The sequence below is a fragment of the Colius striatus genome, chromosome 19 (assembly GCF_028858725.1).
Source record: "Colius striatus isolate bColStr4 chromosome 19, bColStr4.1.hap1, whole genome shotgun sequence".
NCBI lineage: Eukaryota > Metazoa > Chordata > Aves > Coliiformes > Coliidae > Colius > Colius striatus.
Genome location: NC_084777.1, coordinates 3,184,068 through 3,204,247, shown reverse-complemented (window position 1 = coordinate 3,204,247; position 20,180 = coordinate 3,184,068). Strand labels below are relative to the sequence as shown.

General features: G+C 56.9%; 3 protein-coding genes, 1 long non-coding RNA gene and 2 other non-coding genes across 6 annotated transcripts; 4 read left to right on the top strand and 2 right to left on the bottom strand.

Annotated features, from left to right (window-relative positions):
- Window positions 1-1,790: 1,790 nt before the first annotated feature.
- PIERCE1 (piercer of microtubule wall 1) lies at window positions 1,791-2,720 on the bottom strand. Its single transcript, XM_062011757.1, has 3 exons — window positions 2,536-2,720; window positions 2,388-2,466; window positions 1,791-2,205 (listed from the first exon to the last, which is right to left on the bottom strand). The coding sequence occupies exons 1-3, from the start codon at window positions 2,640-2,642 to the stop codon at window positions 2,020-2,022; spliced, it is 372 nt and encodes a 123-aa protein (XP_061867741.1). The 5' UTR covers window positions 2,643-2,720; the 3' UTR covers window positions 1,791-2,019.
- A 373-nt stretch (window positions 2,721-3,093) lies between these two features.
- MRPS2 (mitochondrial ribosomal protein S2) lies at window positions 3,094-4,986 on the top strand. The gene is made up of 4 exons (XM_062011621.1): window positions 3,094-3,302; window positions 3,388-3,453; window positions 3,670-3,799; window positions 4,115-4,986. The coding sequence occupies exons 1-4, from the start codon at window positions 3,275-3,277 to the stop codon at window positions 4,656-4,658; spliced, it is 768 nt and encodes a 255-aa protein (XP_061867605.1). The 5' UTR covers window positions 3,094-3,274; the 3' UTR covers window positions 4,659-4,986.
- A 377-nt stretch (window positions 4,987-5,363) lies between these two features.
- LOC133627263 (uncharacterized) lies at window positions 5,364-10,086 on the top strand. Its single transcript, XR_009820046.1, has 6 exons — window positions 5,364-5,414; window positions 5,677-5,844; window positions 6,462-6,510; window positions 7,577-7,627; window positions 7,837-8,032; window positions 9,671-10,086. It is a non-coding gene; the product is annotated as an uncharacterized LOC133627263 (long non-coding RNA).
- Window positions 6,244-6,376, top strand: LOC133627326 (small nucleolar RNA SNORA17). Its single transcript, XR_009820081.1, has one exon. It is a non-coding gene; the product is annotated as a small nucleolar RNA SNORA17 (small nucleolar RNA).
- LOC133627327 (small nucleolar RNA SNORA17) lies at window positions 6,551-6,684 on the top strand. The gene has a single exon (XR_009820082.1). It is a non-coding gene; the product is annotated as a small nucleolar RNA SNORA17 (small nucleolar RNA).
- Window positions 10,087-11,925: 1,839 nt separating the features above from the next.
- Window positions 11,926-17,539, bottom strand: DIPK1B (divergent protein kinase domain 1B). Its single transcript, XM_062011537.1, has 5 exons — window positions 17,380-17,539; window positions 15,599-15,733; window positions 14,450-14,557; window positions 14,072-14,248; window positions 11,926-13,190 (listed from the first exon to the last, which is right to left on the bottom strand). Exons 1-5 carry the CDS (start codon window positions 17,440-17,442, stop codon window positions 12,378-12,380), a joined length of 1,296 nt encoding a protein of 431 aa, XP_061867521.1. The 5' UTR covers window positions 17,443-17,539; the 3' UTR covers window positions 11,926-12,377.
- Between the last annotated feature and the right edge of the window lie 2,641 nt (window positions 17,540-20,180).

The following is a 20,180-nucleotide window of genomic DNA, read 5'->3' as shown; positions in this document are numbered from 1 at the left end:
TCCCAACCCTTGGGATTCTGTGATCTTTAGGGTGGTGTGCTGAATTTGTACAGTATCTCAGGATGTAATCTCTGTGAAGGCACCATAAGGTACACAGCTGTTCAAAGGAGCTGCTTTCTGTTCAAGAAACAAAAAATAAAGGCAAGGAAGAAAAGGGGGTGGGTGTTTTTAGATGGAGTGTGAAAACAGGTGGGAAATGGGTGACAAAAGCCACTAAGTTGATATTTTTAAGAAGCATTCTCACCCTTAAATTATTCCACCTACAGAAAAATCTGTGGATAAAAATACAAGTGAAATTGTCACAACTGTTTGTATTAATGCTGCACTTTGTTATGTTTCATTTCAGGAGGAGAAAGGGAAATTGTAAGAAGCTCAAGGTATTGGCTAGAGACAAACAGAAGGAGAGCAGTGAGTGAGGGAACGTTGCTTGTTTCTTGTTCATGTGTTAAATATTTCAGAAGTTAAGTCCTCAGGCCCATTCCTGCTCACTTTATTTACTTGTTCCTGTGTAACACTGTGAATTCAGCTGCTTCTGTTTGAGATAACCAGGGGCACTGCAGTGAAAACAGGAATCATTTGGTAGGTGTGACTGAAACTTGGACAGCAGAGCCGGAACATGCAGTTCCTCTGGCGTTTGAATGTTTAAAAGAAGCTCAAGCTCAGGCCTGTTCAGTTTTGGCACTTCAGATTTCTGCTTAGTGACATCATTAACTCCACAGGATACCCTCTGCCTTGCCAGTGCGTTGAAGCACTTCATCTTCTCACACTTCCTGTGTGGTTTTACTCAGGCATACCACTCCACTCATTTTAAACTGGTGTTTTTTCCAGCAAGCAGCTACAGCAGCACGATGCTGGTTTCTAATAGATACCCTCACTACATCACACCTGTGAGGCAGGACCGTTGCTCATCCCTAACAGGCAGATGAGTTTCTCTTTAAGACCAGTTTTGAAGCCAAATGTGCCAAGGTGTTCCTTGTAGTTCAGTGCTGCACTTTCACTGGCTGGTTGATCGCAGTTGTTGCAATAAAACTTAAAGCGTTTGGGTTAGTTGTCTTCATTTGAGTCGCTTCATAAACGATCGTAGTTCTGAGAGGTAAGGAAGGAGGAACATGCTCTCTACAAGGAATCCAAAGGCTTAATGAGTACCTCTGGAAGTAGTTTGGGTGTTCATTAAATAATACAGAAACAGTTTAAAGTCTGAATTTTTAATGGTACTTGGTACACGAGCTGAGATTTTAAAGGATCGTTAGTGACAGAGGAAAGGTCATGGGAATAGATACACGTCATGTCTAGTGTCCTAGGATTTATAACTCTCTGCTGCCTGTAAATTAAGTTAAATGGTTCATAGGAGCTATTTAACTGACATCTAATCACACAAACCCTTAATGATGTTACTCCTGATGATATTCATCCTGTAAATTAGTTAGTTTTATCTAGTACCACGGTGGCTTGGTGATGCAGATTTACACTGCTGTTCCCTCAAAGCTGAATTAGATGAAGAGAAGGATGAAAATACAACAGTTTGGGGTGCAGGGAGGGTATTTTAACAAATGTGCTGCTACCTTTAAGCTGTTAATTGTTTGGCTCTTCATCCCATTGTGAGAGGGAGGCTCACATTACTGAGTTGAGCTGGGGTGGTTTTTCCTGTGTTCAAAAGTTCTCCTCCAGCCCTGCCTCGGGTGGTTAATGGTGTGAAGCATGTGTGTTTCCTGCCCTCTATGCAGTGTTTGCTCTCCTCAACGGTCACAACAGTGACATCCCAAGTTGCATTCAGGAGAGGTGGCACAGACTGTAACAAAACCCAGCTTTATTCTTGATGAAATAGCCTCCAAACTTGGTTCAGCAGCCAAACCACAACCTTGCAGTGCCTCCCGTGATGCCTCCAGCTGAGGCTTAGCGACAGATTCAGGGTAAGGTCAGTGCTGTTGTTGCTCCTGTTGGTTTGGGGGGTTAGTTTTCATCTAGGCAGCAAGCAGTAAACTCCAACAGCTTCACCCCAGCGTTGTCACCGCCACAGGGCTAACAGTGTGACGGGGAGCTGGGGTTGTAGCTGGGCTGGAAGTTGAGGTGGTCACTGGCAGTGATGAAGTTGGCAGTGCCGGTGACGTGGCTCTTCTCCAGGGAGGTGTTGAGCCCATTATTTCTGTACATGCCACACGGTGCCAGAGCGTTGGAAAACGCGTGCGAGGTGACGTGGAAGGAGGTCTGTGAGAGCAAGGGGAGGGGAGGAAGGTGTTTTAAAGAGTACCTGCCACTTGCAGAAGTTCGGGTGCCATGATATAGACCCTTCATCAGCTCCTTCAGGGAGTTTGGTACCAGGGGCCAGTGCAGAGGCACGGAAAATGCCCAGGGGAGCTTCCATCACCTGCCCTCCCACCACAACCTACCGGCACCTCGTGCACCGTGGGGGCTCTGCTGCCGTAGGTCTGGTTCGTGGTCCGGTAGCGGGGGTGAGGCTCCGGCTTCCTGCGGGGAGAGAGCAGCGGTAGGATCGGGGCTGCCGCGGTGGGCGCCGGGGCCGGGGGCCGCCCTCACCCGTAGCCGCGGAAGCAGGCGGGCTGCTGGAAGCGTGCGGGCAGGCCGGGGCTGGTGCGGTACCAGTCGCTGGTGCGGGGGCTGCCCGCGGCCTCCGGGTCGGCCATGGCGAACGGCACCGGGCCGAGGGGCCGCGCGTTGCCCGGCGACGGGACGCTGCGGGCGGGGCTGCGGCGGCTCCGGGCCCGGCCCCGCCCCGGGGAGGGCAGCAGGGCCGGTACCGCCCAGGGGAGGGCAGCAGGGCCGGTACCGCCCCGGGGAGGGCAGCAGGGCCGGTACCGCCCCGGGGAGGGCAGCAGGGCCGGTCCCGCCCCGGGGAGGGGAGCAGGGCCGGTACCGCCCAGGAGAGGGCGGCAGGGCCAGTCCCGCCCCGGGGAGGGCAGCAGGGCCGGTACCGCCCCGGGGAGGGCAGCAGGGCCGGTACCGCCCAGGGGAGGGCAGCAGGGCCGGTACCGCCCAGGGGAGGGCAGCAGGGCCGGTACCGCCCAGGGGAGGGCAGCAGGGCCGGTCCCGCCCCGGGGAGGGCAGCAGGGCCGGTACCGCCCAGGGGAGAGCAGCAGGGCCGGTACCGCCCCGGGGAGGGCAGCAGGGCCGGTACCGCCCCGGGGAGGGCAGCAGGGCCGGTACCGCCCAGGGGAGGGCAGCAGGGCCCGGTCCCGCCCCTCAGCGCAGGAAGCGGAAGGCGCTGCCCGCCCTTCCCGCTGCTGCTCCCGCTCCCTGCGGCCGCGGCGCTCGGAGCATGGCGCTGCCGCGGCTCCTGCGGGCAGGTGAGTGAGCCGTGCCCGGCCCGAGCCAGCCGTGCCCGGCCCGCCTGTGTGGCAGCCCTTTCCCTCCGTGTTTCTCTCTCTGCAGCAGCCCCGAGGCTCTACAGCAGCTTACCGGCCCCGGCGTCGGCCCCGGCCTTGGCCCGGCCCCGCGGTGAGTGCAGCCCCGTCCCCGGGAGAAGGGGAGATCCGCTGAGCCGGGCTCCTGCAGCCCTGGCACTGCTGCAGCGGGGGCCAGGCGATGAGCAGTGTCGTTGCTGCTATCGCCAGAGCCTTGTTGCAGTCAAGGGGCCACACAGGCAGCGGAGCCCTTTCTCCCAGCAAACGCGACATGAGCGAGCAGTGGGTTATTTTTCTTTCCTTCTCTCAGCTGTGGATGACAAGCTGCTGTCTGAGCCTCTCAGCCACCCGGATTTCTTCAATGTGAAGGAGCTTTTCTCCCTGAAAGATCTGTTCAATGCACGGGTGCACCTGGGGCACAAAAAGGGATGCCGGCATAGGTGAGTGACGCTGCTGGGCTGGATGATCTCCAGCTCCAACCCCCACCGTTCTATGATGCTGTAAGTTCTGGTTGGGACAAAGTACAGGCACCTCAGTCAGTGTGTGCACGGAGCAGGATGTGAGACCTGCAGCCCCTTGAGCCCAGCGGGGACAGACACTGTGCACAGGGGTTGTCTGCAGAGCATGTTTCTGCTGTTGGCTGGGAGCTGGGGTGTGGGGAGGTCTCCTTGAGGCCACGCCACGTTCAGAAACGCTCGATGGCTGTAGCACCCCTGTCCCTGTGTCCCCTCCGCCGCCCTCCCTCTGCCCCGCAGATTCATGGAGCCCTACATCTTCGGCTGCCGCCTGGAGCAGGACATCATTGACTTGGAGCAGACGATGCAGCACCTCCAGCTGGCTCTCAACTTCACCGCCCACGTCGCCTACCGCAAGGGCATCATCCTGTTCGTCAGCCGCAAGCGCCAGTTCAGCCACCTGATCGAGAGCACGGCGCGGGAGTGCGGGGAGTTCGCCCACACGCGCTACTGGCAGGGCGGGCTGCTCACCAACGCCCACATCCACTACGGCACCGGCGTCCGCCTGCCCGACCTCCTCATCTTCCTCAACAGCCTCAACAACGTCTTCGAGCCCCACGTGGCCATCCGGGATGCTGCCAAGATGAACATCCCCACGGTTGGGGTGGTGGACACGAACTGCAACCCCTGTCTGATCACCTACCCCATCCCCGGCAACGACGACAGCCCCGCTGCCGTGGAGCTCTACTGCAAGCTCTTCAGGATGACCATCATCCGCGCCAAGGACAAGAGGAAGCAGACTGAGCACTTTGGTGACCTGAAGAGGAAAGCAGAAGGCAATTAGAGCCTTAGAGGCAGGCTCAGCTGTGCCCCGCAGCCAGGGCCCCAGGTTTGGCAGCGCTAGGTGGGGAAGGGACTTCCCAGCTCTGCTGCTGCACAGAGTTCCCACAGTGGTCACAGCTACTCTGGGGCTCTACTTAAAACCGGTCCAGAGCTATTCGAGGGGAGGTGGAGCCAGGCCAGACCCAGCTCCCGTCCTTCTGGTTGTCCCTGTTGCAAGGAGGTGACAGTGTCCTGTGACCTTCCTGCTTCTGAGCTTGTCACCTCACATGAAACCATTTTTATGTCGCCTCTCCTCTTGATATGACAAATAAAGGGCCCTGTGATCCTTGTTTCTTTCTTCCCTTGTGAAATGGGAACGTGAGGGTGGGGCTTTGGCAAAGGTTTGTGGTCATGGGGTGGGAGCTAAAGGGGTGAAGGGGAGGACCCTGGGGCATTGCAGGCAGGGGGCATGGGAGGGTCCTCGGCTTTTCCCTGTGGTCCCACCTCTGCCGCTGCCACGGGGAGCGGCAGAGAGAAGGGAAACCTAGCCCCTAACACGCTTTGTGTCTGGGGGAGGGCTGAGGGCAGCGCTACCGAGCTGGGGGTCAGCGCGGGGAAGGGCTCGGGGACAAAGCCCGCCCCGCTCGCTGCTTTGCGTCCTCCGGCCCAGAGGGGGCGCTGCCGGGGCCGGACCCGCTGTGCAGAGCGGCGCTTCCGCCGCGCGCCCCATATAAGCGGGAGGCGGGCAGCAGGCAGCCCTTTCGGCGGGACGCGGCGGGTGAGAAGCAGCGCCAGGCCCTCACGGCCCCGGCCGCGACCCCCTTCGGGCGGGGGCCGCGCTGTCCCTGCGGGCGGCAGCCGCCTGAGCGCGGGGAGGGGGGCGGCTTCTGCCGACGGGGCCTCGGGCGCGGGCTGAGGAGGGTCCCGCGGGGCCGGTGTGGGCCGAGGAGGGTCCCGCGGGGCCGGTGTGGGCCGAGGAGGGTCCCGCGGGGCTGGTGTGGGCCGAGGAGGGTCCGCTGACCTCTGTCTGCTCTCCCCAGGTGCTCCATCCCGCGCCATGTCGCAGCGAAGCTTCCCCAGGGCGGTCCGTGAGGCGGCGGCGGCCGATCCCGCCCCTCCGCTGCTCCCCGCCGCTGAGGAAGGGAACGACACGTGGCTGCGGCCCCGCAGAGCCCCTGTGCGGGGGGGAGGAGGAAGGTGTGGCTGAGGTACGCTGAGGTGGGACATCGGGTTTCTGGGCTTTGTGCAAGGTTTTGGTTTCTTTAGTGATGTTTTAATCTAGTTTTCCGTGAAATGGTGCAGTTCACAAAGTTGCTGTGCAATCGCTTGTCTGATGTTAACTGCATTCTTCTCCCTGTCTGATTTCTTCCATCACCCTGGCAGAAGATAGAGGGTGAAGTGAAAAAGATTGTGTGATTACCATGAGTAAGTGGTGCTAACACAAAGGCTGTCCAAGTGACCTTCAGCCAGCTGATTCAGCAGCGTGTTGCATTTAGTATCGTGCACCAAATACCTCTGTCATGTCACTTTCTGAGTAGGTGATGGGATCTTTTTACAGATGCCTGTAACACGTGTTTCAGTCGTGGTGGGTGTGGGGGGATTCCCGAGCTGCCACAGGCGTTGCAGAGGTGGCTGCTGTGGCACCTTTGTGTCATTAGGTGGCAGAGAGAGACAGGCTATGTTCTACGCTCGTTTGCTCTGAAACCCGTGGGCACTCAGAGTGATTGATAGCCTGACATGGTTTATAAATAGGCTGGCTAATAGGACACTCTTGAGAAGCTGAGCATAAAGCTAACACTGTTTATATTTTCCACTTCTTTTTCAGAGAAAGCCAGTGACAGGGCAGAGCCAGGAGGTGCTCTCAAGGACCTGAGGTGAGCAGAGATGGATGCACATTGCCCTGTGGAATAGCTCCATGCCCCAGCTCGTGTTGCAGACATGGCTGCAGTGCCGTGTGTGTGTCATTAGGTGGCAGAAAGGAACAGGCTTTGTCTTTGCTAGTGCTCCAAAACCTGTGAGCACTCAGGAAGGACGAGAAACCTGACAATTATTTCTTGCTTTTCCTGGCATTTTTTTCCCAGTTTAACACACTTGTGACTGACTTTTCTGTTCTAGGATTTAGAAGTGAAACTTCCATGTTTTACTAACACTGTGTTAAAAGCTCCTTTGGGTTTCTTTCATGACCCATCTTTTATTGTTCTGGAGGAAAAGCAAACTGCAGTATTTATTGGAATAGTCCTTAGAGATTTGCTTTTCTGTCATGCTGGTATCACTAGGGGACAGAGATGATGTGGCTTCCTGTGGCTGAAGCTTGTAGCAACTTGGTGGTGTTTCCACATTTATCTCTTTCCTCCAGAGGAATCAGCAGAAGATGGAGCAAAACTCCTTGAAAAAGCAGTTCATGTGATGCCAATTTTAACTGCATCAGGGGAAGGTCCTTTTTTTTTCCAAGGACAAATAGAAGTGCCAGCTCTATTGTTGATTTCTATTTTTGTCTTCAACAATCCTTCATGACCTGCAAGACATCCCTGCTTGCTGCATCCCTCCTTGCTGCTTCTGCCTGGGAGAGCACCACTTGAATTTTGCAGGGTTTAGCATTATATAAAGGAGAATTGCACCTGGGAGTGGAGGAGACTGGGGAAAGGGGCACTTGAGTTTGTTTCCAAAATATTGGTGTGATTTAGAAACAGCTGGGTGTGGATTGAGCATGTGGAGAACACTGCACCCTGCCCAGTGTTAAAAAGCTCAGCCAACATCGAGGTCCAAAGGCACTGAGTCAGTTTGACCAGAAGGTGCAGTCAGCAATCTTCTGCAGCGCAGCTTTGTGCCCATGCTGCCTTGTGGGGAAGGGAACAAACCACACAAAAAAAACCCCAACCCAGTGCTCCTCCTACAAAGGAAAAAGCCAACCCAAACTGAAGATGTTTTTCCTTCTTGCAGTTACTTTTGAGAATGGGACTTGAGTTCTGGAACTTGCTTCAGACGTTGAAGGTGGGTATTGCATCAGTTCTTGGGAACATCCTAAACTTCAGTGTGTTACCAGCAGTGTCTGGGTTGGAAGCCCTTCCTTGGGACTGTACATCTTGTTCTTTTGACTTCTGAGACACAAATGCTTAAAAATGCTCCTGGTGCCTACTTGCAAAATGAACTTGAATTGAGTGCTTTTTCATCTTTTTTTTTCTTACAAACCTCTTCTTTAGGTGAAGTGCAAGAGCAGCTGTTGATCAGAACAAGACACTTCTGTTGAGAGCTTAGACTTCTCATGTATTAGAGTGCCTGAGGTTCTCAGAACAGAGCTGGTACCACTGCAGTCTGACCCAGACCACTACTGAAAGGTGCTTGTCCTGGGTGTGCAAGGTGCTGCCATTGTGTCTTCAGCATCATGAAGAAAAAAAGGTAAAGGTACTGATTTCAGTCAGCCCAGCAAAAAGATCTCTCCTAAAGCCTGGAGCCTGTTTAAAGCCTTCTTAAGCATTTTCTTCAGTGCAGCAGAGGGATGTTTTGCCTTGTGTCCCAGGACAGATCCTGGCTTCCCTGTGTATCACATTTTAGCTGGTAGCACAGCAGACAAAAAGCCATTTGAGCACAAAGTGACATTTTGGTTGGTTCCTGCTGTGTTCATGTGCTGGCAAAGGAAATGAGCTGTGAGGCTTGGGAGCACAGGTAGTGGCAGAGCCCCACAGCTCAGTGCCAGTGTCCTTTGTGGGCTGTGCTGGAGCCTGTGCTGTGCTGCAGTTACTAAAACAAGCAGTGAGAGAAGCAGCTCTGGCAACACACAGCTCTTACTGTGGAACTCTTAGAGGCTTTGGCAGTGACTAAGGGCTTGACAAAACCTGGCAGTGCTAAATGGTGGAAAATGTCCTCATTAAATGGGCATTAGGAGGAGCAAAGGTGCCCTTAACCAAGGCAGTAGCTGCTGGCTGCAAAATGAGCCATTTAATTGGGAAAAGTCAGTGCCTACCAGCAGTGGCTTTGGGAAAGAATGCTAATGAGGTGGTAGGGGATATGGTTGTGCAAAGAGGCATGCCTTAAGATCTGACCCTTTTGTTTCAGTTCCCTGACTTCTTTTAACCCTGAAATACATCTTTTGAGTTTTTTCATCACTCTTTATTCACATCAAAGCTCCTGGGGGGTGGTGAGTGCCTGATGGAGGCTCTTTGGAACTTGGCTGTATGAGGCATAGGTACCTATTCCAATTTCCTAACAGCATTTGCTGTTAACCACCTTGCCAAGGCAGAGCAGCAGTCTCAGGCTGTGAGTATTGCTTTAGTGAGAGAACTGCCTGGCTCTCAGCTGTGGAAAAGGTGAATGGTTTGTATTGAAGCGGGTTTGAGATTAAATTCAAAGTCTTTCTGCATGTGAACTTCACTCTTCATCATTTATTGCTGGTTTGTGTCATGGCTTTGAATGCTGGAGCAAGCCCAGCTTTTCTGCCTCTGCATTGAGGCTGGCAAGCTCTGCTTTGATTTTTAGGGAGCCTGAGAACGAGAGTGTAACCAAGAGCAGGCTCCAGCCATCCTGCTGTTAAATTCTCTTTCTGGACTCATCAGAGTCTGCCCAGCCAGATTATTTTTTTCCAAGCCCTTTCTGATCCAAAGCAGCTCCTAAATCTCCAATCTCCTAAATTAGCCTCATGTATTAGTGCTGTCTGCTCTCTGCCATGGCTCTGGGTCCTGGTCCACATGGGTTTGCAGGCACTTGGCTTCCACTGTGGCACTGCATAAACTTTAACTGTTCTTTAGTTCTGAAGCAAATTGCTTGCTGAAGTTTCCCTGGAAACCATCACAACCAAGCCCAGCTAATGACTTCTCTCAGATTTGTTTTCATTTTATGAAGCCTTTCCATCCTTGGGATGTGAAAAATCTTTGGACAGTTGTGACAGAAACCTGACAGGGTTCTTCAGTCAGCCAGAAATGTTGCCTTTGAAATGAAAAGCAGCTCACTGTCCCAGTGAGGAGCAGTGCATTGACATTTATTGCTAACTGGCTGTAGCTGGATTTGCCTGACATCCTGGGCCTTTCTTTACTTTTGCAGATGATGCTTTGAGCTTTAGAATTTCTAGCAAACGACATGGTTGGCAATATCTGCATTTGAAGAGTCTGGACAGTCCCAAACCTTCCATCCTTTCTCACCCATGGCCTGAAGCATCTCAAGAGCCAAGCAGAGGCAACACCACACTGCTGGCACTTCTGAGCAGTTGCTGCAACCTCGGTGGTCCCATCAGAGCTGCCCTGCTCCAAGTGTCCTCAAATGCCTGAATAATGAAAACCAGAGCTGTCCTGCTCCAGTGGCCTTTCTGCTTTTGCTGGGCTGTGTTGAGCAGCTGCAGTCTTGCCCTGTCCTCTCTGCTCATACCAGAGCCATATTCTGGTGTTTCAATCCTTTTTCTCTACATGGTAAAGGACTTAAAAAAACCCACCCAAGCTAAATAAAGATGCCACCTACAGTCAGTCTGGAGTGATTGTGCTGCTGTATGTGTAGCACCTCAAGTAGTGGGTTTTTTTTAACCATTCTAAGATTTAAGCCTTTTATTTGTGAAGATGAGAATCAGGATGTTGCATTTCCTCCAAACAATGAGAGGAAGAAGCCTTGCTGCTTACCTCCAAACCCTTGTGGCACAAACCTCCTGTGCTGCTAAAGCTGCAGCATCTGGCAAGATCACGTTGTCAAGTCTTGCAGTGTTCTGCCTTTGCCTCTTTTTCCAGCTACCATGGGAAATCTGGAGAAGCCCTAGGTGTAAAATAGCTTTGCTGTAGTCATTTTCCTCCCTTATTGCAGTGTCACTTGTAAACTATAAGCATGTGTCTGAAAAGGTTTGTCCTTTATTGGTGATGAACAAAGCCTGGTGCTGTGGCAGTGAGCAACCCATGGGGGAGTGGATGGAGACCACCATAACCTGACAGGCCATGGCACAATGGCTGCATTTGGCTAAAGCTCTCTTGGTTCTGTAACATCTGAGGGCTCTTTCTCCTTGAAAATGCTTATAGAGATTCTGAGCTTAGGTGGATAAGCAGGGGACATGGTGGTTGTCCTCTTCAGGGGCTCATCTGCTTTATCCCCTTTTGGGGAAGGGAGCAGTGGGGGTGAAGCATAGTGGGGATGCCACTTTAATTGCTAGCAGGTTTCCAACAGGGGAGGGTGAAAAATAGCTTTCCTGGCAATCTGGGGAGAGGATGTGACACGGTTGTCAGGTTCCTTTTTCTAATAGAAGAGAATGAATTTCCCAGTGGAGCTGGTTGCCATGGGAGTGCAGGACAAGAGAGGAGGAGCCTCGGTACCAAACCACAGCCCCTGTCCTCCATGGAACTGCTCCTGTGCAGCCCCAGCAGGTGGGGCCCTGAGGGGCTGAGGAACCTGCTGCCCTTCAGACACAGAAACCTTACAAACACTGAAGCTTGCCACAGCTGAACTGCAGTGTGAAGCCAGCTCCAGGGTGGGAAACGAGTGACGTCGCTCTGGACACTGAAACAGTTCCTCCATAAATGATAGCGAGGGGTAATGACAATCCTGTGGAACTAACAGAAGGAAATACTGGTGTCTCTCCTCCAAAGGGCTCATAAACTGTCAGCCCTGACACTGCTGATTGCATTCCCAGGCTCTATCTCCTGTCAGATGGATGTTTTACCTCGGTGAGTGCACTTCAGCTAAGCAGCTGCTGGCAGGAGCCGCGCTGTGCAGTCCCTCAGCGGGGAGGCACCGTCCTGGGGACAGAGTAGTTTATAACTCCACCTCTGCTAGTTTAAAAAGGTTGCTATCATCAAGTATTTAAATGAAACAGACTGTAGATAGAGACCTGGTGGTGTTTACACAGCCAAACAAAGGTCAGGGAAGTCATTTTAATCATGAGAGGCACTGGATTATTCTGCTGTTCATGTCTAACCTCTGCAGCACGAGCCCACCAGGGTTCTGGGATAATTAAGTAAGAGGCTGGCTTACCCCTGTGCTGGCTCTTGTGTGGATGTGAAACTGCTGAGGATTGTTCCCTTTTAGCCCTTTTCCCTGAAGCTGCTCTTGGCCTGGGATGCTGCCAGGAGAGGGAGCAGCCGGTGGGGCCTGGTTTGGGCAGGAGCTGCCTCATGGGAGCTGGAGTCAGACACTTGAAAACAGAGTGAAGGACTGACCAGGGTTATGTGCTGTGGAGAAGGCAGCTTATCTGCTTCCTGAGCTGCAGCTGGGTCTGACAGGGAGTGACTCAGCTGCTTAAGGAGAGGCTTCTGAATGGGGAAATCTACCTTTCTCCCCTTAGAGCACAAGCTGGTAGTTACCAGGCTGCTGGTTCACTAGTGAGCTTCTGGTGTGATTCACGTAAAAGCTGTTTATTTACATCAGAGACGTTCATCAAAAGGAGATGTGACAAGTACAGCATGAATGATTCATTCTCAGCTCCCAGCACTGCTTTCCTGTTCAATCCAGGAACACCCAGAGGTGTCAATCCAGGAACACCCAGAGGTCCCCATCCAGCCGGGCTTCGCTCCCTCGCTGCGCCCCGAGTGCCACACATCCCCTGCCACCTCACACCACGCTCCTGCCAGCCACAGCCACGATCCTCCTGGGCACTGGGAGTCATGATGCTTGTTGGTTTTCCATGAAGGAGAAAGGGCTGCAGCTGTGCTGAGCTCCCTGTGCAGGGTGTTTTTCCTGTGTGTGTGTAGGGGGGGAAAGATGGAGAAACAGGCTTTCAACCCTCAGACTTCCCTCCAAGACTGCAGACTCAAAACCCCAGGGCCGTGCTTCGCTCCTGTTAGGAATATTTGGTGTTGGAAATCTTCTTCCAGAGCAAGGTCTTGAGGTTGTTAAGCACAAGGGAGTGGTGGACTTCCATCTGGCTGGCCAGGCCGCTGAGGGTCATGCAAGTTCGGAGCTGTTTCTGCAGCTCCTCCTTGAGCTCCAGCGGCGCTCCATACAGCAGGTAATCCTGCAGCAGCCTGCACACCTTGGCCAGGTTGGGCTGCACCATCTCGCTCTTGCATTGCTTCAGCAGCTTGTCGCACGTGGCCGCGCAGTCCCGGCCGTAGGTGCAGTCCACGTCCTGCTCACAGTGCCGGCCCTTGAGGAAGCCTCTGATTGTCGTCTCCGTCGCCACCTGCCTCAGGTTGACCATCTTGAAGTCGTACTTGTCGTTGTAACCCACGTTCTTGGGGCTGGTGTCGCACATGTAGAAGCTGCCGTAGGTGCCGTGGAAGATCTCCTCCACCAGCTCCAGCAGCCCGATGGCGATCTTGGCCCGCCGGGGCCAGGCTGGGGCGAACCACTGGTGGATGATCTGGTGAAGGAGCGAAGGCAGCAGCGACTGGAGGAAGGGGGGAACGTCCAGCCCGTACAGGGAGGTGTGAGGGATCTTCTCGGTGACGTACAGGTCCCCGCAGTGCCCCAGCAGCCTGGACGTGTGCTCTTTCTCGTGCAAGGAGAGCATGAGAAGGAACTCGTTGAGCTGAAGTAGAGCCCAGATGGATTTGGCCTCTGCTAAAGACACTTTCCCATCCCGGTTGACGTCGGCCATGGTGATGATCCGGCCCACCAAGGCTGCAAGAGAAGGCTGATCTCCCAGCTTGGACTGTGAACAGAAGGAGAAGTGGCCTCAGACGTGGGCAGGAATCTGTGCTCAGGCTTCAGGGCACAAAACTGAACTGGGGAAGCGAAGAACTGGGAGAGGGGGAAAACAGCCACTGTGCTCAAGCAACTTCCCAGAGTCCCAGCATGGTGGGGGTGGGAAGGGAACCCCAGAGCTCATCCAGCCCCAGCCCCTGCTCAAGCAGCTTCCCCTGGCTCAGGGGCACAGGAACGTGTCCAGGTGGGTTTGGAAACCTGAGAAGGAGCTTCCACACCCTCCCAGGGCTGCCTCACCTCAGCACCAAAGGAGCTTCTCCTGGTGTTTAAATGGAACTGTTTGTGTTCCAGCTTGTGTCTGTTACACCTGTCCTGTCACTGGGAGCTACAGGAAGAAGACTGGCCTCATCCTCCTGACAACCACCCTTCAGGGACTTCTGACTGTTGATGGGGTTCCCCCCTCAGCCTTCTCCAGGCTGAACAGCCCCAGGGCTGCAGCTTTTCCTCCTCACACACATGTTCCATCCCCTCAGCATCTCGGTGTCCCTGTACTGGCCTCTCTCCAGCAGTTCCCTGTCTGTCTTGAACTGGAGAGTCCAGAACTGGGCACAGGACTCCAGATGTGACCTCACCAGGGCAGAGCAGAGGGGGAGCAGAACCTCCCTCAACCTGCTGCTCCATGGAACAGCTACTAAAACCTTGCCCATAAGAATTCCTGTTCTCAGCTCATGCAGGACTCGCTCTGCAGCACATGCTAAAGAGCCCTGCCCAGCACCCAGGGCTGAGGGGGAGGAGGAGCTCTCGTTTCAGGGGAAGGAAGGAAGGACATCATTAGTCTTCTCCAACTCCTGAGTGGCATCCTGGGCCTGCAGGACCCTCTGCACTGACCTTCAGGAAGTTGAGGAGCATTTCTTTGAACTCATCCATCGATGTCCCTCGTGTGGGTTTGTCAAAGAGAACCACATCCCTCCTGGGCACCGAGTCTGGGCGACCATCTCCCTTCAGGGCTTCCTCGATGCTGCACTTGATGATCACCTCCCTCTCCCTCCAGAGCCCGATGTAAACCTGCAGCAAAGGACAGGGAACAGCACACACAGACCAGGAGAACATCAGAGCTGGTTTCTGGTTTGGTTCAGGATGGGCACTGGGGATGGGCTGAGGAGCAGCTGTGGGGGAGGACATCTCCCAGCTTTGCCCTGCAGCCATCCCCTGCCCTGCAGCCATCCCCTGCCCTGCAGCAGTGCTGCTGGTGAGGCAGAGCCCTACCTGCTGGGTGGGAGAAGAGGAGAGGCAGTGCTGGAAGAAGAGGCTGCGCTCCTCACACAGGTCTTTGCACGTGGAGCCAGAAATGATTCCTTTCTTGTACTGGTCACACTGGGGAGGGGAAGGCAGAGAGATGAGCTCGGGCAGGGGCAGTTCCCCGTGTGCCCAATGAAATGTGACAGATCTGGGCTCAGTCCCACAGCTCATGAGCTGGAGCACCCCGAGCACAGGGAAGCAGCAGCCCCTGTGCAGAAATGGGCTGGCCCCAGGGCAGGCAGTGGCAGGGACAGGGACAGACAGTGGCTCTGGTCCATGAGTGCAGTCAGATCCCAGCTGGGTGGGGAGCTGGAGGCATCCCTGGGCAGGGGAGGTTGCAGCTCTGCAGCTTCTAAGTGAGGGCACAACAGCCTCAGGGCTGGAGACAGGAGCTGCAGAAACTCACCGCACCTTTTCCCCTCTGTGGGTGGGAATTAACCCCTGGAGCCGCCCCGGAGGCGCGGCCAGACACGGAGCCTTAAACCCTGAGCTCAGAGCAGGAAGCGGCGCCCAGCCCCGTGGCCGGAGTCATGCAGCAAATCAAATCAACCCCTCGGCGCTGTTGTTATGGCAATTCCTGGCTCCCTCCTGCCGAGGGACCGAGGAACACACACAACCTGGCATCTCCTCACCCGGGCTGGGCAGGGGCTGCTCTCTGCTCACGGGCACAGGGCACAGGACAGCCCCAGGGATGCTGCGGGGAGCAGCTGCACCCCCCTGGCAGGGGCAAAGCACACGGGGCCAGGACAGGGCTGCTCTGCCCACAGCCTCCTGCCTTCTTTAGTTACAGAGGTGCCACAGACTGGCTGCTCCCTTCTTGCCTCTGGCTCTGGGAGCTCCGGGCACTGGCAGGACGATGTCCCTGCCTGCAGCTCCTGCCCTGACATTGCAGCTTCGTCACGCAGACACCAACCTGCCCTGGCTCAAGTCCCAAGGACATCTCATTAACTCATCTTGCCTCGGTGCCTTAAGGTCACCTCTCCCTGTCCCAGCTGCCAGGAGGGCTGGTGGGCTCAGCTCCCGTGCAGGATGCTGCCCCAGGACTCAGGGGGCTGGCAATGGGGGTCCCACAGCCACTCTGACCCCCCCACACACACACCCCGCAGCGGGACTCACGATGATCATCCGGCAGACGTGGCCACGGCAGAGCTCAGAGTAGGAGGAGTAGTGCATGTATGCCACCCAGCTGCCCACAAAGATGCCCAGCCACACCACCAGCAGGTATTTCACCTTGATGCCCGGGAGGCGACTCTGGAAGGGAAGGAAAGTGCTGGTGAAGGCCGAGGCTCTGCACAGGGCAGTGGCCGGACAAGGACAAACCTCTTCTCTACAAAACCAGCCTCAGCATCGGTGAAACCTGCAGCTTGGGGGTTTCTAATAGATATTCACCAGCCCATTATGCAACTCCTGCTGCAAGTAGGTCACCAAATCCCCTAAAAGCAGGGAGACGACGGCACTGGGCTGTGAGGAGCTGGATGTCGCTCATCCCCGTGCCCAGGAGCCACAGCCACGTCCTGCCAGAGGCAGGGCAGAGCCCGCTGCCCTCTGCAGCCCTGGGGCTGTGAGAGGCTCTGCTCCTGCCCCAGGGGACCCTCCTCACCAGACTTGCCCCTTGCAAAGCCCCACAGGCACAGGGGGCTGCTGCTGCTGCCAGCTCCTGCGTGGGAGCAGGTGAGTAACAAACCTGGAAGCTCGTGGCTCTCGCTCCCTGCGAGCTCCTCGGAGCCTCACGGCGGGAGGTTATTTTCCTTCCCCTCTGCCCGTGCCCAGCAGCGCTGCTGCCGTCCGGCCTCCCTGCAGGAGCAGTTGGTGACACTGTGTGACACTGTAGCAGACCCCTGGCCATTCCTAACCCTTGTGTCAGACACCCCCGTTCCCTGTGGTGTCTGCAGCTAATTCCTGCTTCACGCCAGGCCAAGAGAGCCCTTGGCCAGTGGCCACCGCCCCCAGAGCCTCCTCTGTCCTTGCACTGCATCAGCCCTCCAGACCACGACCTGCTGCCGGGACCCGAGCAGCTGTGGCACTGTCCCAACGTGCCAGGGATCCTCACGAGCCACAAACCGCTCCCACCTCCCAGGTGCCTCCTCCCCAGCCCCCTGCCCAGCGCTCCAAGGGCTCTGCCCCACGGGCTGCAGCCCACGCCAGCCCCCAACAAGTGCCCCACCAGCCCTTTTCCACGGATTCCCCACTGGAAACGTGTGTGGGGCCAGCAAAGCCAAAATGTCCCTTTGTGCTGATTCAGGCATAGAATACATCGGGTTCCCTGGGCAGAAATGGGTCAGGGCTGTGACTTTGTGCCGGAGATGACTTCCGAAGCATCCCAGAGCCCTGCTCCGTGCCCTGCAGCACCCTGCGGCGCTCCCGGCGCTGGGGACGGTGCCCAGGCTGCCGCTGCCACCCCTCCCACGGTGCATCCACACAGGTGAACCCGGCACAGGGGTCTCCATGGACGTGGCTTGGGCGGCCAAAGCTCCATCAGCCCTGGGAGCGCAGCTGCAGTCCCCTCCTGCCAGCAGCCCTCCCCGCCTGGTGACCGCTCCAGGACCTTCGCCGGCCTCGGGGATTCCCATCCCACGGCTGCAGAGGAACCACCCCGGGCCGGCATCCCCCGCCCCGCCACCGCCGGGTCCCCTCCCCGCGGCTCAGCGGTGGGCAAATGCGGGGAGGCAGAAATGAATGGAAAGCGAGAGAGGGCAGCGGCCACCCCTGAGCGCTGCGGCGGCGGCCGAGCGAGGGGCTCACGGCTGCCCCGGCCCCGCACAGCGGGTTACGCAACGGGCCCCGCAGCCCCCCGCAGCCCTCTGCAGGCACCGCGGCCCTTTGTGCGCGCCCGCTGCCAGGACGCAAAGCCGGGTACCGCCGACACCCCGGCCCCCCCCGCAGCCCCCCGGCCGTACCTGCAGGCCCTTGGACAAGGGGCAGAACAGCACCAGATGCACCAGCCGCCGGACCCTCCGCATGCTGCGGGCACCCCGCGGCCGCGGGCCTCACGCTCCGGGGGGCATGGCCGGGCCCGCGACCCCCCGCCTCGACACCGAGGGGGCCGGGGAGGGGCGCGGCACGGGCGGGGGATGGGGAGGGGAGGAGGGGAAGGGGCGCGGGGCCGGGAGCGCGGCTGGGTGCGGGAGCGGGGCCCGCACGGCCCGGCCCGGCGGGGCTGAGCGCGGGACTCCGCCCGGCTCGGCGCGCGCAGCTCCGCCGCAGCCCGGGGAGGGGGGAACGGGGGCGGGACGGCGGGGAAAGGGGAGGCGAGGGAGTGATGGAGAGTGGCCTGGGAGGGGAGGCACGAGCCCGTGCCGAAACGCTTCCGTGCGCGCTGTTTGTAATCCTCCGTCTGTCTCCGCCTCGCGTCTCCGGTCGCTTCCTTCCAGGGGAATTTGCCTCAAAATGACCTTCGGAAGCAAACCGGGCACCTGGGACCCGCTGGCTCTTACCCAGAGGCAAGCACCGAGCGCCCAGGCACCAGCCAGCCTTTGCCGGCCCCACCTGAGCGGGGGTGCTCAGCGAGCATCACGGCACGCCCGAACCAGCCCCACAAACCCCGTGGCTTGTTCGCTGCCGTCTTTCAGCACAGAGGAGCCCCCGCTGCTCCGAGCCCAGCCCTCTGCTCCCCTCCCCTGGCAGCCAGCACACACGGCCCCTGGCACGGCTCAGCGTCGCCTCACCCGCCCGAGCTCTCCCCCGGGCACAACTGTACGTGCTGGTGAAGCCGAGGGGGTTCTCTGGAGCTTGCAGGGCTTAGTGGTAGTTTTCATCAGAGAGACTCGCTGGGATTCGGGGTTTTGTGCAGCGGGGTTGGTAACGTGGGAAATGGCAGGGCGGTGAGTGCCCGGTGGATGAGCCAGCTCTGGGGATGAGGAGGGTGCAGGGGGTCCCACTGCTGCGACATGCTGCTGTCCTTCCCAGCTCCAGGGATTTAACTCAAGCACCTGTAGGTTCCTTATTTCCCTCTCAACCTGAAGATGGGTATTTTTGAGACATCCCAAGCCCAGCTGGATGAGTTCCTGTGTGCCCTGCTCTAGGTGGTGCTGCCCTGGCAGGGGGTTGCACTGGATGAGCTTTGCAGGTCCCTCCCAGCCCTTGAGATTCTGTGATTCTGATTTTCACCCGCGTCTTGCTCTGTGGGATTTGTCTCCCACCACCCTCAGTGGCTTCTCAAGAGGCTGAGCAGCGATGGGCTCCTCAGCTCCACCCTGGCTGCAGCCTGCTGAGCCTCAACAGGACTAAGCACACTAAAGCCTTTTGGTGTTTGTCCTGCCAGGGCAGCTGCCAGCAGCAAAGTCCCTTCTGTGCCCGTGGCACAGTCACTCCTGCTGCCAGGGCTCAGCAGCAGCCCACACTGCCCAGCAGCACTGCCCAGCTCACCCTCCCACCACGGCTCCCCGAGCCCTGACTTTGGAGCCTGGTGCACACAGACAGAATGAAATCCCCATCAGAGCTGGGAAAGGACAGGGCTGGACCCAAGCTGAGACAGGCTTGAAATGCCAGGGATCCACTGCAGGGCTCTGCAAGGCTCAGGGGTGGATGGGCCAGGGAATCTAATTAGGAAGGAGCAGACCTTCCCAGGCTGTAATAGGCCAAGTAATTAAGTGATTAGTATTGATCGGTGGAATGCCTAATGAGCAGTTATCACTGAATGATTAATGAATCCAATCCAAAGAGTAATAAAAACTGCAGGTGTGATGATATCTTTCATTCAAAGCACAAGGGCAGCGAGATCTGTCCCTGTGGTGCCTCTCTCCTGCTTCTGTCCCAGTGAGATCTGTCCCTGTGGTGCCTCTCTTCTGCTTCTGTCCCAGGCATGTGGAGGGCCTGGCACCTGACATGCTCATGGTGCCAAGCTGCTCGTGCTTCCCCTGTGCAAAAGGGCTCTTCCCTCCTCAGAAATCCCCCAGCACTGCCAGGCTGGGCTGCTGGGAGCAGGCAGTGCCTGGAGCTGCTGTGGCCATGGGGAAGGGGATTCCCCAGGAGCTCTGAGCATGCAGAAGATGCCAGAAGCAGTGGATGCTCATCTCCTCCCTGGGAATGTTTCCCTTGCTCTCTTGATTAAGTGTATTTGGTTTCTGCCGGGTCCCTCAGCCCCCAGAGCTCTGCTGATCTCTGCAGCTTGGCCCTGCGGTGGCATGGCACAGCCTGGGCACACGGCAGCTCTCAGGGCAGCCACAGCCCTGCCACAGCCGTTCCCCGGCCCATAGATGTTGCCCTGCTGACTCGAGAGTGTTCTTGGGTACTGAATGAGCTCTCTTGGCAGCAAAGCACACAGCAGCCCTGACAAGTGAGGAAGGAGCCCCGTCACCCATCCCTTTGTCCTGTCCAGAGCACCCTGTGCCACCTGCAGCGGGTGACAGCAAGGACAGCTCAGCCCAGTGCTGCAGTGCCAGTGCTGCTTGGCAGAGGGGCGCAGGACCCACAACCAGAAGAGGGGCACATGCCCACCCCTGCCCACACTCGCCCCTCTCCAAGCAGTGCCGCGGGGAGCAGCCCCGTGGCCACGAACCAGAGGGATCTGTGCCCCAGGGGCTGGGATGGCACCTGCTGCCAGGCACTGCCACAGCCCAGGAGGTGACAGATCCAGGCTCTGACGCCCTTTCCTGTGGGTCCTTTCTGTAGCTGAGGTTTCTGCAGGGCAGCCACAGCTGGTCCCGCTGCTGCCTGAGGCTGAGCACAGCACTTAGCATTACAAATGCTAATCAGCAAT